This window comes from Lutra lutra, chromosome 3 (assembly GCF_902655055.1).
Source record: "Lutra lutra chromosome 3, mLutLut1.2, whole genome shotgun sequence".
Classification (NCBI taxonomy): domain Eukaryota; kingdom Metazoa; phylum Chordata; class Mammalia; order Carnivora; family Mustelidae; genus Lutra; species Lutra lutra.
In genome coordinates this window covers 26091603-26109391 of record NC_062280.1, presented here as the reverse complement: position 1 = coordinate 26109391, position 17789 = coordinate 26091603, and the positions used below count along the sequence as shown (strand labels likewise).

The following is a 17789-nucleotide window of genomic DNA, read 5'->3' as shown; positions in this document are numbered from 1 at the left end:
AGAGAGGATTGAACAGCATAACAATTAAGTTCAAAGATGACTATTTTTTTTTTCCTAAGAGCTTTCAGAAAACTTAAATCTATTAACATACTGGTGAAATGCTTTATGAGATTTGCAAAGTGTTGCTTTCTTTTGATAGAGTAGCAGTTAGAAATTCTTGGAAAGGTTATGGCAAGGAACTTTATTTTTATATCTAATAAGTAGAACATTGATTGACATCATAAAAAAAGACCGTATTTAGGAAGAAGATGGCGTTCTATGCTGTAAGCTTAAATTCTCTAGCTATTTCATTGTTATCCTAAATGGAGTCTCCATTACTAAGAAATTAATTCTACTTCCCTTATATGTTTTTTTTAAAAAAAAAAAAAAAAGAAGAAGAAGAAGAACCAAAATCAGACTTTAAATTTTGTTGGAAACAGTCATATATATTGAGATGTGGAAATACTGAATTTAGTATATACTTCAAAGTGCCATTTCAGTTGGTAACTGCCTTTGAAAAAAAGAAGTTTGATCTTTTAATAATTTGAGCACTCAGTGGTAGGATTTTAGAGTATACTTACAGAGTAAAACTAAAACGTAACCTTTCCCCCTAATAGGATGCTTCAGCTGATAAGAAATAAAACTGGGTCTTAGGGCATCTGTCTAGCTCAGTCAAAAGAGCATGCAACTTCATCTGGGGGTAATGAGTTCGAACCCCATATTGGGTATAGCAATTACTTAAATAAGACTTATTTAAAAAAAGAAAGAAAACTGAGTCTGTAATTTATTCATTAAGGATTCTATCCCATTTAGAAATATGTGTGTTTTACATCATGTCCCATGACCTTTGGAATGTTTCCTTCTTCGTGGATAGATACATTTTTGATGAAAGCCTTTACAAATGAGAATTTGCTTTAAAGCAGCTCAGTATGATAAATAGAGTTTGGGTTCTGTGTCGCTTTATTTGAGTTTGAGTAGTTTCGCAATTTTCTCAAAATTCTTTGAAAATGGAGAGGAAAGCCAACAGTGGCATTTTTCAAATTTTATTTGCTATAAACAAGTTCTATTTGCATTTCTCATGTGATGGACTATGATCTATCAACTAAGAAAGGATTTTGTTGCATTGATTTCCAAGGTCAGGATGTGAAAAAGTAATCCCAGAATTGTTTTTTTCTTACTCACATTTACTGAGAAGTAAAACTGTCTTTTAATGATGACCATCCATTTTGCACTAACTTTTAAGCTAAAGTAAGTGAATACCCAAGATCACCAAATCTCACATTTTCATTTTCAGGCACAACTGGTCCCGTCCAAGTAATCATCACCGAGACCCCCAGTCAACCCAATTCTCACCCTATCCAGTGGAATGCCCCAGAACCATCTCACATTTCCAAGTACATTCTCAGATGGAAGCCTGTGAGTATCCCACTTAGAAACTGCACACTGAGGCTACCGAAATTAACACGTTCTAAACATTCTTTTTTCCAACTTTCGAGCCGACAGATCTGACTAACTACCCATGGCTTGACATAAAGATTTAGCTTTTTTGGTATTTGGAAGGATTTAGAAAGATTTGGTATTTAGAACGATCTTCTTAACAAGGACTTAGAAATGATAATGCCAGAAATGATTTTTCCCCAATATAGGAAGAGAATCTGAAGGTTTTATATGTCTTGGAACTCTATCAGAGGAAAACAATGATTGGCATCATTTCCATGATTTGAAAAATCAGTATTTAGCTCTTTGGATTCATTTTCATAAGGGAGCACTTCTTAAAACATTACTTTTGATCCTCTGAAGTTATTTAGATAGAAGGGAAAAGAGAGTGCGAGGGAAGAATACATGAGGAATGACGGTTTGTTTAAAAAGTGAACCTTGTGATTTTCTAATAAGAACCATCTAGAAATTGAAGAAATCCTACAGAGGAAGGTATTGGTCTAGTAAGCTTTAGTTTTTTTTGTTTTTTTTTTTTTAAAGATTTTATTTATTTATCTGACAGAGAGAGATCACAAGCAGGCAGAGAGGCAGACAGAGAGAGAGGAGGAAGCAGGCTCCCTGCTGAGCAGAGAGCCCGATGCGGGGCTCGATCCCAGGATCCTGAGATCATGACCCGAGCCGAAGGCAGCGGCTTAACCCACTGAGCCACCCAGGTGCCCCAGCTTTAGTTTTTCTTATCCTTCAGACCTGCCTGCTATACCTCCAAAATTCATGACTCGTAATTTGAGAAACACTATTTTAAACACAGGAGAAAAATCCCCACTTTTAGTCATAGCTATCAAATTCTAGCAATTAGAAACAAAATGGGGGGGGTGCCTGGGTGGCTTAGTCGGTTGAGCGTCTGCCTTCAGCTGTGTCTGGATCCCAGGGTCTGTCAGTGCCCTAATCAGCAGGGAACCTGCTTCTCCCTCTCCCCCTGCCCCTCCCCACTGCCACTTATTCTCTCTGTCTCTTTAAATAAATAAACAAACATATAAGTAAATAACCAAATGAAACCTTTGACTGCCCTGTGCAGTTGTATTTAAACTCTTGGAGAAAAAAAATTCAAGCTGTAAAATCATTTTCTTTATGTAGTATACTCTGTACTCTTTTTTTTTTTTTAAAGAATTTATTTATTTATGTGACAGAGAGCACAAGCAGGCAGAGAGGCAGGCAGAGAGAGAGGAGGAAGCAGGCTCCCTGCTGAGCAGAGAGCCCGATGTGGGGCTCGATGTGGGGCTCGATCCCAGGACTCTGAGATCATGACCTGAGCCGAAGGCAGCGGCTTAACCCACTGAGCCACCCAGGCGCCCCTATACTCTGTACTCTTATCCATGGTATATGAAGCAGCCATTTCCAGAACTTTGTAGTAGATTTTAGTCGGTGAGATCACTATATTTCCCCCTTAAAACCTTCTTGTCTCTCATCTTTTTGTTTCATCACCAATTTTATTTACTTTAAAGCTAACTCTGAGTTGTTACGGGAGATCTCTGTAATAAGGAACATTTACAGAGAGGTATAAAATATACTTTGAATTGGAAAATCTTCAAAGAAACTGCAGTGATGAATTTCTTTGAGATTTTTAACAATTAAGAATTTTCAGGGACACCTGGGTGGCTCAGTTGGTTGGGCCGCTGCCTTCAGCTTGGGTTGTGGTCCCGGGATCCTGGGATTGAGTCCCACATCAGGCTCCTTGCTCAGTGGGGAGCCTAACTTTTCTCTCTGCCTCTGCCTGCTTGTGCTCTCTCTCTCTGACAAATAAGTAAAGTCTTTAAAAAAAAAAAGGAATTTTCAGGTTTTTCCTCAATGGATGTTACCTTAGATTTTGTTTTTGAGTATTTTCTTCTGATAGCTAACTGTCTAGAAAAGTTCACATTGAACAAAAGATTTATCATTAAATCTGAGCTAATTGTCATGACCAATTGCAGGGTTTTTTTCAGGGTATTTGAGTTAAAATTTGAATTTAAAATATAGTAGGATCTGTTCTGTTGATTTCAAAAATATAAATGGACACTTGAATATTTGAATTATTGAGGAAGTGGTTGATTGGATAATTTAAAGAAGTCACTGGGCATTAAAAATGTATTTTGACTTAGTTTAGAATATTTACACTTAAAAGGATCTCATCTTGTTTGAAGTAAGGCTGTTTCTTTTCCACACATTTTATTGCAATGAGTTTTGTGATCCATGACATGTTAATGAAGTTGGACAGGATGTGAAAATGTAAACTGGAATCAAAGATTAAATAAACCGAAATCACATTCTTCTGCAGTCTTGCCCAAAGTTGGGAACTACTTCTGATGGGGTAATTCATATCCAAGAATGAGTCATACAGCCAGACCAGTGGAACCTTATATGTGATGGTCCCAGGAACTGAGTCACAAAGAAGGATTATACTTTTTACTATTTCTGCAAGGCAAGAAATTTGTATACTACTTAGTTAAAGATAGAATATATGGCCTTTGCCACTTCAGAGAAGAATATAGCTTTGTTCATTGTAGAAATTTAAAAAAAAATGGGAGAGGCAAAACTTGGGTTCTTCATCAGTCTGGCAAAAAGGAAGGTGCCCAGCACCTGTGACAGTGTGGCCTTGGGCATGTCACATAACACTGTTTCTTCGCCTGTAACATGAAGGCAACTATACCATTAACTTGGAGGGAAGAGAGATAGGAAGTTTAAATGAGCAAATGCAAGTAAAACAGCCCAGTTCGTGGCACACAATGAGCTACCAGTACATATTAGCTATAATAATTGTTAATATTAAACTCTGCTATAGGTCCCTGTTCTGATTCCTGTTTTCCTTGATTTTTCCTCCACAATGGAGCTGCCTAGGTGCCTCGTTCTTTGAAGACAAATCAGTATCATCTCTGAATGTTCATCCTTATGAATACTTATGTGACTTCTTTTAAATCTTTAGAAAAATTCTCCAGGCCGTTGGAGGGAAGCTACCATTCCTGGCCACTTGAATTCATACATCATCAAAGGCCTGACGCCAGGTGTGGTATATGAGGGACAGCTCATCAGTGTCCAGCACTATGGCCACCGAGAGGTGACACGCTTTGACTTCACCACCACCAGCACCAGCCCCCCCGTGACCAGTACGTATGCCACCCGTCCTCATGGCTGTGCCTGCGTTCCTCAGGAAGTGGTTCCCGTGTTCCTCAGGAAGCGGTTTGCTTCCCAAGTCCTATTCTTCCACAGATGGCATCAGCCTTTTCTTTTAATGGTGTTCTGTAGATGACAGTAGTAAATGCTCTCCACGGCTGAAGGTTTCCTCTCCCCTTTCTGTGACCCTCTAGGCAACACTGTGACAGGAGAGACAACACCCCTTTCTCCCGTTGTGGCCACGTCTGAATCTGTGACTGAAATCACAGCCAGCAGCTTTGTGGTCTCATGGGTCTCGGCTTCAGACACTGTGTCAGGATTCCGTGTGGAATACGAGCTGAGTGAGGAGGGAGATGAACCACAGTATCTCGGTAAGCTAAACGTGCCGTCGTGATGGCTTTGGAACTGGTTGACGGCTCGGACTGAACAAACTTCCAGTGTGAGGAAGGGACAGAGCTGGCATTTCTAGAACGAAGCTGGGATTTTCCTGAGCCATGCTCACGTTTTCCTGGTTCCCAATATGAGCAACATTACCCATTTGCCTGGGCACAGGTCTATACAACCGTAGTGTTTTCTTTTTAATAATTTTTTAAAAAATAGATTTTACTTATTTATTTATGTGAGTGAGAAAGCAGGGAGAGGAGCAGAGGGAGAGGGACAAGCAGACTCCCCGCCGAGTGCAGAGCCCTACATGGGACTTGATCTCAAGACCCTGAGGTCATGACCTGAGCTGAAATCGCATCAGACGCTCAACCAGCTAAGCCCCCCCAGGAGCTCCTAGGGTTTTCGTTAGGGAAGTGATTGCCAGTTTGAAGACCACAGCAGAAAATGTTAGCCTTCGGAGGTACACAGTATAAGAAAAGAACATACCTCCTTCCCCGTTGTCCCCTGCCCATAACCATCACCCTGACTTTTAACTACAGAGAGCTACTTTTACAAATTGGGGGTGGATTATACAAATTACATCTCTTTAGAGAGAAAAATTTAGAAAAAATGGTGAACAAAAGAAAAGTTATCCCCTAATGCATTGATATTATTGATTCTCCATTAGAATACTTCCTTCCAGACTCGCCCCCTTCCCTCATGAATATGTAGTTTTAAACAATATCCCTCTTCTAGGTTGTGGAGCGAGTTCAGGGATTGGTTTGCTCCGACTGGTAACCTTTCCTTTCTATTTTAAAGATCTTCCAAGCACGGCCACTTCTGTGAACATCCCTGACCTGCTTCCTGGCCGGAAATACATTGTCAATGTCTATCAGATATCTGAGGAAGGAGAGCAGAGCCTGATCCTGTCTACTTCGCAGACTACAGGTGTGTGTGTCCTACACTCTGTAAAGAGAAGCTTTTTTTCTGCAGAACAGGCCTTGAGCAGTATTTCCTGACTGTTTTCATCATGTGCTCCTTTTGTTTTCTGTTAGCTCCGGATGCACCTCCTGACCCCGCTGTGGACCGAGTTGATGACACCTCGATTGTTGTTCGCTGGAGCAGACCCCAGGCACCCATCACAGGTGACGCTGGCCTCCCTCTTGGCTGCCATGTTAATCTTGACACCACGGGTGGTGAGGGAGCCAGTTCTGACCTGTGGACAGGGATACCACTTAACTCTCCTACATAACTCTATACTAGGGTAGAGGGGTGTGTGTGTGTGAGTGTGTGTGTGTGTGTGTGTGTGTGTGTGTAATAGCGATTCAGAATGTGATTATTTTCAAGTCTTATAGCTCTGCTTCTTACAGATCATTTCCTGTCATGTCCATTTTATTGACCCCCTACACACGTACACACGTACACACAAAACCTCGAAAGCCAGCTCCCTGACTTACTAAACCAGGCATTTCTGAGGTCGAAGAGGGGTAATTTTTCTGAAAACCTCACTCTAGGACTTACTCTTAAAGAGGTAGCCCAGTTGCCGTCTTAGCTCATTAAGCTACTCCACTTCCTCTGAAGTTTCAGAAAGATGCAGACAGCGCTAGACGATCTGTGCTCAAGGTGGTTCGTTAATTGCTTTCATTGCCCAGAGCTCAAAGAGAAGAAGTCATTTTCACATGAATATTTTCACCTCATAGCATCTCTAATAGACATTTATTAAGGATCTCGGGTCTTCAAGGATGATATTTATTATTAAAAAGGATTGCAAGACTGCTCTTATTTTATCTTTGTACTGAACAGTCCTGATAGGAAGTGGGAACATGTAAAGAGTCAGAAAGCATCTCTAGTTCTAGACTAATCAAGCAAGAGGCTAAGGGCTTTTCCGAGAAGAGAGATTTAGGACTCATTAAACCTCTGTTTCATAAAACTGTGTGGCTAACTTTTCCCCCTTGAATCTGCAGGATATAGAATAGTGTATTCGCCCTCGGTAGAAGGCAGCAGCACGGAGCTCAACCTTCCTGAAACTGCCAACTCCGTCACCCTTAGTGACTTGCAACCTGGTGTCCAGTATAACATCACCATCTACGCGGTGGAAGAAAACCAAGAAAGTACTCCTGTTTTTATCCAACAGGAAACCACGGGTGTCCCGCGTTCAGGTAACTGAGAACCCCCTCCTGTGCTAGCCTACCTTTCAGGACTTACCAAGATAAGACGCTTAACCTCCCTTTTGTTGGAGGAATAAAACCAGGCTCATTCCATTAGCCTGCTGGGGTGGACCAGAAGTGGGAGACCGAAGAATTATTATTTCTCTGGGAGGGTTGTTTTATCTCTGTCAACAGTTCCTGTGTGCAAGTAATCTTATAGAAGAGCTTATCCCTCAGCTTAAGAAATTTGGCTGAAATGTCCATGCTATAAACTAACTTATCAAAGCTGGCTATTGGCTTTCCTGATTAAAAACTGACACATAAAACCTTCGTATTTTTCCCCAGAAACTTCAGTGTTCGTTCCTCTGTTACTTTAAAGTTTTACAAAATGGTTCAGTAAAATGCAAGCCATATTTTTTCTGTTTTCACAATTAGGGTATTTCTTTGTTTTGTTTTTTGGTTGTGTGTGTGTGTGTGTATTCTAAACTCCTTGACAGGACACTTAATACGTTGGAAACTCATCTGCTTACCTACACGTTTTAGGTTAAATGAAATAAAAAGCTTCAGATGTCCTGTGTAAGCAGGATGACTGAACCATGGAAATATAAACAAAAACACATGTTCTCTGGTGAAGAGACAAAACAGGATTGCTTTGAAATGAGAGGCGCCACGAATTTCCTTACGTACATCCAGGAAGTTGGCTTAAAATAAATACACCTCAGCAGGAATTGTGAATGACCAGTTGGCTCTTGTCTGTTAGATGAAGTTCCCCCTCCTCGGGACCTGCAGTTTGTGGAAGTGACGGACGTGAAGATCACCATCATGTGGAGTCCCCCCGAGAGCGCGGTGACCGGCTACCGCGTGGACGTGATCCCCGTCAACCTTCCTGGGGAACACGGCCAGAGGCTGCCCATCAGCAGGAACGCCTTTGCGGAAGTCACCGGACTGTCCCCCGGGGTCACCTATCACTTCAAGGTCTTCGCTGTGAACCAGGGGAGAGAGAGCAAGCCTCTGACGGCGGAACAAACGACAAGTATGTCCTGCTTCCGACTCTCTCCACCCCAAATTCTCCACCCTGACTCCCAATCTGTGGTGAATGCGCGGCAAACTATTAAGTCCTGGGGTCGGGTTAGAGATAGGGAGATACCTGGTGGGTGAGGGAATGCATCGTGGACGTGAAGCACGTTGTTACTCTGAGACCAGCTCCACGGATGCTCAACAGTGACCCATTTCCCAAATACGCCTACCCACGTGTTGGCACCGAGAGAGGCAACTTAAGAGAACCTGATTTTCTTTGCTGACAGAGATGTGGATTGTAAATTTGAGGTTATTTTCTGTAACTAAAAATACCTAGATCAAAATGCAAATGTACGCTCTTAACCTTTTATAGAATTATTTATAAATAGTCATTGCTGAAACAGTTACTGCATATGAAGTCCCAGGGCCTCTGCTCGATTCTTTACGAGCATGGTCCTGTATTTAATACTCTCCTTGACCTAATGAAGAAGGTCTTCTCATCCGCATTGGGTTTGTGAAGAAATCGAAGCTGATAGAAAATTCTGCAGTCTGTAAAGTCCCAGAGCTAGGAAGCAATGGGGCCGGCCCACGTAGACTGATGTCATTGTGACCCCATGTCCAGTTTTTTCACTTAACTACACTGGACTACCTTGTAAGCATTTCCTTCATCTGGAAAGTGTTTTAATTCACTGCAGGGAAAGTTCTAGCTATCACACTGAAGAACACTCACGGTTTGTGTGATTCTTTCTGATAGTCTTATAGTGCGCACTTACCAGCGTCCTGCTGTGATTCTGATGGATATGCTATAATTATTAGCTAACATGGATCATGCGAAAATTACTTTTATATCTCTAGCAAGGACTGTTCATTCAATACATGCACACAATATTCTTTCCGTCCCGTGTAGAGTTTCATCTTGCCCTCGTATTTTTGGGCTTCTCTCTCATGTCTTAACCTGTTTGGTTCAGAGTGCATTGTGGCATTCACGAGAGGTTTATTTTTTTTTTGTTATTGTTTCTGTTTTGATGATGCTATCTCTACAATGTTAGTATAATTTCAGAGGCTGATGGGAAAGTAATGCTGGAAAATTGGACTTTCCTCAGGATCAAAGTCAAGTGGAAAAAAAAAAAGCAATTTCTCATGATTGAAACCATTTTGCAAAGTTCCATGTAGCCCTCCATCTCATACTGGCTCCACGTTTCCAAGGTTTTGAGTTTTACTGAGTTTCAGCTTTAAGGAGGGTTTAGAAAATTCAGTCAAGCTTTTGAGTTTCGGGATGATCATGACTAAGGGTCAAATATTTCTTGGTGTGTTTCATCTTTTTTTCTAGAATTGGATGCTCCCACTAACCTCCAGTTTACCAATGAAACGGACTCCACCGTCTTAGTGACCTGGACTCCTCCTCGGGCCCGGATAGCGGGGTACCGACTGACTGTGGGCCCGACCCGGGGAGGCCAGCCCAAGCAGTACAACGTGGGTCCCTCGGCCTCACAGTATCCACTGAGGAATCTGCAGCCTGCTTCTGAGTATACTGCATCCCTTGTCGCAGTCAAAGGCAACCAGCAGAGCCCTAAAGTCACCGGGGTCTTCACCACTCGTAAGCCAATGTTTGAATGTCTGGTCTTAGTGATGTCATAGGTTCTTACCTGAATTTACATCCTCCGTGCTTCATCCAATTTTTAAAAAAATTTAACTTAAAATACCTTAGTATGAGGTTTAAGTAAAAAGGAAGATTTAAAGCAGTGCTACTCAAAGTGTGGTCAGGGACCAGCCCCTTGATCCGTGGGTGGTTATTGGACACTGAGGAGCTTGTACCAGGATAGAAATCACGAAGCACGTGATTCGGTTCAGTTGATCATTTTCAGAAGCAAGATTTTCTTTCTTTTTTTTTTTTTCCAAAGATTTTATTTATTTATTTATTTATTTATTTGACAGACAGAGATCACAAGTAGGCAGAGAGGCAGGCAGAGAGAGAGGAGGAAGCAGGCTACCTGCGAAGCAGAGAGCCTGATGTGGGGCTCGATCCCAGGACCCTGGGATCATGACCTGAGCCGAAAGCAGAGGGTTTAACCCCCTGAGCCACCCAGGCGCCCCCAGAAGCAAGATTTTCTTGGTGAAGGTTAAATTACAAATGTGGCCAAACTTCTTATTTCCTCTGGGACCACTGTGAGTAATGCAGTCTAAAGCACCCAGTTATTTGAAAGTCGAATGTTGTATTGAAGGAATTTACAGCAAACACCAGTTGGGGGAGGAATCCAAACCAGTACGGATGTCTACACCCTCCCACTTTGGGTGTCCTATGATAGCAGTTAAGTGTAGAATGAAAACAGTTACCAACTGAATGGAAACCAACAGAGCAAGAAGCTAAGGAAAGGATTTCTTTATGAGACTGTAGCAGATTAAAGTATTTCTGCAGAAAAGAATACATTTTTTTTTTTCTTTTCATCTTCCTTAAATGACTCTTGAAGTTTCCCAAAGGGAAGAAGACTGACAATTTTTGGTCACGTCTGTCCTTTTCTGCTCCACACTTTATGGAAAGTAGCCTTAAATCTCCTACATATCTACATCACAATAAAGACATGTATGAAGAACTCATAAATTGAGTTCTATTAAAAACATTCTCATTTACATTACAAAGAGTTAGGAGACCCCCAATTTCTACCTGAGCTTCAGTTGTTATTTTTAACTCCACATTTTGAATTATAGAAGCACGTAACCCTTTTCAACATATACTACGACTGTGAACTAGTTTGCACTTTTCCAGAAGTGTTTAAAAATAAAGATGTTTTTAAAGAAGCCTTCAAAAAGTGAATGTAGGTTTGGCGGTAAATAACTATGGAATTTACTTCCCAAAGAAAATTCTCCACAAACTTTTCCCAGTAAGAATTCATAACTTACCAAAAATGTACTTCTACTTAAACTGGGTGTAGGATTGTGGGCAAGTGAAGTCATTTTCTTAAGTGATTGCTAATTATGAGCAAGTAAGATCTGCCTTTCATTCATAAGTTAACCTCTTAATTTTGCTGTTTTATGTTATGTGTTACTAAGATACTCTAGAATCTATTAATATGAAATCAGAATCAATGTATTTCTTGTAAATATCTATTTTTATAGATGCCTTTCATGAATTAGAATAGAGATTTCAGTAGATTAAGCATTTTACTGACCACATCTAATTCCACAAATTATACTTTTTACTTTTTCACTCCTTAACATGAGACCTGTTTTATGTAGTTTCTTTTGTTGGGTAGCGTGCCCATAAAAGAAAAAACACTTTTAATGATACTAACAATAATTAAGTATCGTTAAGTAAGTAGCAACAATTAAGTATAATGAGTCAATATAGACTATTCCAAGTACTTTTGCAGACTTTGATATATTGGCCACGTTCCATTGATGTATTGCACAGTATATTTCTATAAAATACAATTCTATTTGAGTTAAAGTACTGATTTTCAAAACTGATTTTTACCAGATAAAGGCTGTCATAGTGCCAGCACGCAGTCTACCTTCAAAAACTGTTCACTGAATAGATGATTGCGGAAAGAATGAGAACGAAAACAGTTCAACCAAGCAAAGCTTCAATTTAAATAAACCTACTTAAGTAGGCAGTCCCACAACTTCATTTGAACTTAAAGTACTTTCAGAGGCTGTAAGCATTAGTATGGCTTGCATATTTTTGCCATTGCTATAAGATTCTGTAGCTTTTTACCGTCTTACCAGGCTTAATTGTGGAAATAACTTTTCTGGATTTTATACTTGTGCTAAATTCTTAAAAGCAAATGTGGGGGAAAAAAATGGGGGTGGAGTGGCAGGGGACGGGGGGCTAGTTTGCTGTTTCTGGGGAAAATACAGCTTGCTTCTTTATAAATAGGGCAAATTTTATTTCTTTAACAGCCAAGCTGTTCTTCACCTGACAAGACCTGCCAGAACCCATAACTCATACTTACAGTCACATCCTTTGTTTGACACAGTTTGTGGCTTTGTGGTTTGGAGGTTTTCCTGTAATGGTCTTCCCAGGCAGAGAGCATCGTCTTAAACTTGGGAGGATGCTGGCTGGCTAGCTGAAGCAATAGAAAACACCCAGTCTTAAAGCCCAAGACAGTTGAAGAGAACGTAATTTGTGGAAAAGCTGTGGCTTTCACAGATGTTCTATGCGAGAAGCTCCTTGCTCTCGGAATTTTACTTATTTATTTATTTATTTACTTTTGTGGCTATTAACATGGTCCCATGGGGCAAGCCATGGCATGTTGGCAAAGTCAGCAGCTGCCAAGTGGTGTATGTTTTCAGAGACTCTGGGAAGGCATCATGGGTCACCCGCCCTGTTTCCCCCGAAGACACCATTGAAATAATAGCGTAGTTAGGAAACGGCTCACTAAACAGTAGAATATCAGGTCAGCCGTTAGAGGAGTCATTACAGAGTAGCCCACACACAGATTTTATTTTTTTTTTCCACATAGTATTTTCAAAGCAATTTTTTAAAAAGTCACACATTCAAGGCCAGCCTGGAAACAAGCCGGAGAATTGCCCTGGTGCCCGTATCCCCGCATGGTCGAAGGGAAAACATGGGACTGGATTTGAGGAGTGAGCGGGGTCTTAAGACTTTGAATCTCCATCATGTACCTCTAGAGGATAACTGTCTCCCTGGCCATTCATAGTTTAGCATAAATGCATTTAATAGGTTTTTGGTTTTTTTTTCCCAGTGGATGCAGAATTTGGTTGGGACATAAAAAGGAAGGAATTATGAAGTCACCAAATACGTGAGCTGGGCTGGCCACACACTCAAAACCCTTGAGTTTGACTCACCCTATTCAAATGTCTTGGCAATGCTTATTCCCTTTATTGCAAGATTTAGTTGTTCAGATGATTATATTTTAGAGGTTCTAAATCTGTAATAAGATTTGTAGACTGTTGAAAATGTCTGTCTTAAGTGTGTGTACATATACTTTTTCTTCTCTCTCTTTTTTTTTTTTTTTTAAGTAGTATTTTCACTGAGAGAAATAACAACAGTGAGGTCAGGATGCTAGGAGATGCCAAATCAACTTGTTCTAATTCCTAATTCCAGTGGCAGAGTACCAAATTTTTGTAATGTGATTATCCTAAATGAATAATCATGTATTTAAGGAATCTTTAGGATTTCTAAGTAAGCTCATAGAGGCAGATTTTGTTGAATTTTCATATGGTATTTCTCATTGCAACCAAAAGTAATTGACCATCGTTATGGAATAATTCAGCACAGAGCTATTTTCAGATCACATCTATGATTTAACAGTTGTTCTCCGACTAATGATCTAAAAAGCAGAATGATAATCAGTTTGTGGAGACCAGTTTTACATTTCAACTGGGATTTTATATGGACCGTAGAGGGAAATTTATTATCATAAAACTCAAATCCCAAACTTGATAAAAAGACACAAATCAAAGAATCCAAGGTCTCAAAAGTGTCTTTTGAGGTCATTGAGGCCATTGTTACTGAAGTATGACTCATGGACTGGCAGCATGGGCATCACGGAAATGCAAAGTCCTAACCCCACACTGGTCCCACAGAATCAGACCCTGCATTTTAGCCAGCTGTCAGATCATTTGTGTGGCACATGAAAGATCAGGAAGCACTGACCTACTCCAAATTCCCACCCAGTGAAGGCTATTACATGTAGGATCCACTAGCTGGGTAAACTGAGGTTCTCTGTAAAAATACTTGTTCTGTACATTCTCTGCCATCGTCTGTGACTCCAAGGTTTGAACACGTGCATTGGTTCTGTCTCACAGTGCAGCCTCTCAGCTCCATTCCACCTTACAACACAGAGGTCACTGAGACCACCATTGTGATCACATGGACACCTGCTCCAAGGATTGGTTTTAAGGTAAGTTGCAGGTGTTCCTAATCTCTTGATAGAGTCCCAAAGTGCTTGTTTCTGGATATGATAGAAACAGGGTGTTTAGGAGTCAGGAGACCTGGGGTCTGTTAGCTGCCTTCTTCTGTGTCTCTGTGACGCCCACTGTGGAGGTATAACATGACCATCCCCTCACTAAACTGATGGAAGGATGGACCGAGGCTGGGAAGTGCTTCGTAAAGGATAAAATATTCATCTAGAACTTTTGTGGTCTCATTTTCTCTTGTCCTTTCCCCTAGGGAATGGCATTTTAAAATACACAGGGAAATGCCTTTTGTTGTGTTGTTGTAAATGGGTGTCAACAAGTTCACGAAAACCAAGTTAGGGAGACCAGTTAGACTCAGAGTCACTTAAAAATCACATTTCCATCCAATCATTTTCATCTCTACTTGTTCAAAGCCCCTTGGGTGAATCTCTTAATAGAAGCTAAGATTAAGGTCTTCCCTGTAGATATCTGGATTCATGTTCTTTAAAGTAATGATATTAGGGAAGTGATGAATACAAATGAATATGTTTAAAGAATTCCTTTCCTTGGCATTTAGAGTGTGGGGAGAGAAATATTTACTATAATTGGAAATCAAGACTAAATCCCCATGATTGCTTATGTAAAAAAATACACCAAAGGTCACTTCTTTTTTGAAATACGCAAATGGCCATGTTGATGATTATGCTACTTAAATATAGAGAAGCCCTTTTTGAAGACTGCTGTTTTAAATTTCCCTTAATTGTGTCATTCTGACTTTCAGAAGCCTTATAACCTACAAAGGACATCTCTGGAGTTGAACACTGTTTGATGAGATGATATTACCTAGGTTTTGAAACAAAATATTAAAAAATTGAAAATTATAGGCACCTTCATTTTAATTCTTCTTTTGTAATATATTGTCCTGCAGTTTAAGCTATGAACATACTTCTTCAAAAGGAATGTTTCTGAAGTAGAAAATGTTAAAAGGGCTGCTACCTTTAAGTTGAATGTTCATAACTCATTAAAGAGAGCGCTGGAGGATTTCTTCCAGCAGCAAAGAAAGTAGAACTGAACTGCCACGTGGCTCAAAACCCCTGTGTACTTCTGGTTTATATCTGGAGATTATTGATCAAGCAAAACAGCATGTAATGCCATTTTTCCAGAACCTTCCATGACAAGCCAATGTCATGCAATTCTGGAAGACGCCTCTCCTACCTTAGCCCCCCAGCCCAAGGAACTTCCCATTGAAAGTGTCTAGTAGAGCTAAAGGCAGGCCCCAACTCATCCCCTAACAAAGCATGACATGCAGTGTGCACAAGAGTTCCCATGATATAGAGCATAACTGCAACCTCTCTGCAGTAATCCAGCTCTAGAAATACTTGACCTTGGTGTTTATTTTGTTTTCCTTCTTCTAGCTGGGTGTACGACCGAGCCAGGGAGGGGAAGCACCACGAGAAGTGACTTCAGATTCAGGAAGTATCGTGGTGTCTGGCCTGACTCCCGGCGTGGAATATGTGTACACCATCTCTGTCTTGAGGGATGGAAAAGAAAGAGATGCTCCAATTGTAAAGAAAGTGGTGACACGTAAGAGGAGTTCTTTGCCTCTCTTAGTTTTTAAAACTGGTCCAATTCTTAAACATAGCTGCTATTAGTATAACTTTTTGCTTCTGATAATGGCAAGAGGGGAAGCTCCCATCCCTACTTACCTTATTAGCTATTGCTGGGTTTGGAGCAGCAAGGTCATCTCATGTCATATATTCTATGCTATCAGAACTGTTCTTTCCACGTCAAAAATATTTATGAACTGGCAGGACAGGAAGAATTTCAATAGTATTGCAAAATCATTAACCATAAAAAGAAATGTTCTCAGGGAATCACTGTCCACCCTTGCTTCATAGTGTAGCGTCTTTCTTTTTACTGACTCTTAAAAAGAAGGAAGGGATGGGGAAAGGAGAAAGAGAAAGAAAGAGAGAGAGAGGCAGGGAAGGAGGGAGGAAAAGAGAGAAAGAAAGAGAAAAAAGTACTTTCCACAGGTCATGTGCTTGGTGTTAGCTTTAACTTTTAATTTAAAAAATTTTTTCTGCATAGCATTGTCTCCACCCACGAACTTGCACCTGGAAGCAAACCCTGACACTGGAGTGCTTACCGTCTCCTGGGAGAGGAGCACCACTCCAGGTAAGCCTGGGATGTATCAGAGGGCAAACCGTTGGTCATCGCTCCCCTGTTCCAAGAGCTTCTTTAAACCGAAGATATTAATACCTGCCTCAAAGGGTCATTGTGACATTGAATCACAGGGAGTCCTCAGTAAATGCCGAGTCTTCCTCCTTTCCCCTTCGCCGGTCCATCACTGGAGTCCGGTTTAAGGTGACCTGGGTCATAGATGCTCTGTGCAGTAACTTCCTCCTTCCTGTTTTCTCTAGACATTACTGGTTATAGAATCACCACCACCCCTCTAAATGGCCAACAGGGCTACTCTCTGGAAGAAGTGGTCCACGCAGATCAGAGCTCTTGCACCTTCGAGAACCTGAGTCCCGGCCTGGAGTACAATGTCAGTGTTTACACTGTCAAAGATGACAAGGAAAGTGTCCCTATCTCTGATACCGTCATCCCAGGTAATGGAAGAATAAGCTACTATCCTAAGAGTGGCAGTTTCGATTAGAGTAGGGCTTAAGATCTTAATCCCCAGGTGGTTGAGGGTGTCAAGTACATTTGGGATTTACTTCTGATCCCCCAACCACACTCTCCAAAACCATGAGGTCAGAGCAACTGTTTGGACAAGTGCTTGCTGTTTACACTGCTTTCCTGTCCGCTTCACCAGGATGCTGTTTGTGGCGATGGGGATGTAACTGAGTGCCCATGACAGCTTGAACTCTGTACTGTCCGCTCACGTGGAAATATTACTAAAATGATGTCATGTGTCTGTCCTCGGTACTGACAGGCTAAAAGTAATATGGTAAATGCATCCCATCAGCACATTTGTCCCTGATTTTACAGTCCATGTCAATTTTCAACATCTATAAAATCATACCTGTGTCCATACGTGAGCATGGACGTAGCATTTGGCTAATACGTTCAATTCATCCTAAAGTTTCAAATCCTACCTTTATAAAATTGAAAAAAGAAATGAAATAAAGGCCACGCCTTCAGGTGTTCTTTCTTGGTGGACTGAAAGACAACATTGAAAAGACCTATCTGGGTATAGGTTTGTTCTTTGTCCAAAATTGGATTGTGACCCAATGAAAGCATTGAACAGATTGTGTTCTCCTTTGCACTTTTTGGGAGAATGCTTTTAGTAATGCTGATTAAATAACTTCGATTATGAGTTAAACAAAATATTGGCAGTGGTCTTGGACTCCAGTATACCTGTCTTCCTCGTGAATGTTTCACACCATACATTCATAATGCGCCAGCATTATGGCCGTAATGTTATCTTGAGTTTTTCTATGGAAAAAGAAAGAAAAACTCGCTGACCGATTTTTTTTTTTTAAACCTCCATCATGTAAGCTCCTACTAAAAAAGTTTTCTTTTTTTTTTTTTTTTTAAAGCATTGCTGATACTTACTACAGTTATTATGTCTAGATTCTAAGACTGGTTTTGACATCCTAAACAGCCCTGTAATTTATAAGAACCTGAGAGTTTCGAACTCTACTGTTTAGAGATCCTTTTCAAATGCAAGAAGATCCCTAAGAATATTGTAACCTGTTTTACTCTCCCAGGGAAGCAAACTATATTCACGGTGCTTAGAACGTCTTTTCAGAACATTGGGAAAAGATCGCATATTACCATCATTGCTTTAACATTCTGTCAAGTTTGCCACTAGTAACCTGATGTACACTGCTTTAT

General features: G+C 40.7%; 1 protein-coding gene across 12 annotated transcripts in view; it reads left to right on the top strand.

Annotated features, from left to right (window-relative positions):
- FN1 (fibronectin 1) overlaps positions 1–17789 on the top strand; it is a 67294-nt gene that overhangs the window by 19868 nt on the left and 29637 nt on the right. For all 12 annotated transcript variants that reach the window (XM_047720972.1, XM_047720966.1, XM_047720965.1 and 9 more), the window contains exons 13-24: positions 1274–1395; positions 4373–4553; positions 4755–4931; positions 5743–5871; positions 5979–6068; positions 6888–7082; positions 7831–8103; positions 9418–9684; positions 13857–13951; positions 15362–15530; positions 16035–16121; positions 16367–16558. In XM_047720972.1, the coding sequence (XP_047576928.1) occupies positions 1274–1395; positions 4373–4553; positions 4755–4931; positions 5743–5871; positions 5979–6068; positions 6888–7082; positions 7831–8103; positions 9418–9684; positions 13857–13951; positions 15362–15530; positions 16035–16121; positions 16367–16558 (1977 nt within the window). The remainder of the gene's footprint in view (positions 1–1273; positions 1396–4372; positions 4554–4754; positions 4932–5742; positions 5872–5978; positions 6069–6887; positions 7083–7830; positions 8104–9417; positions 9685–13856; positions 13952–15361; positions 15531–16034; positions 16122–16366; positions 16559–17789) is intronic.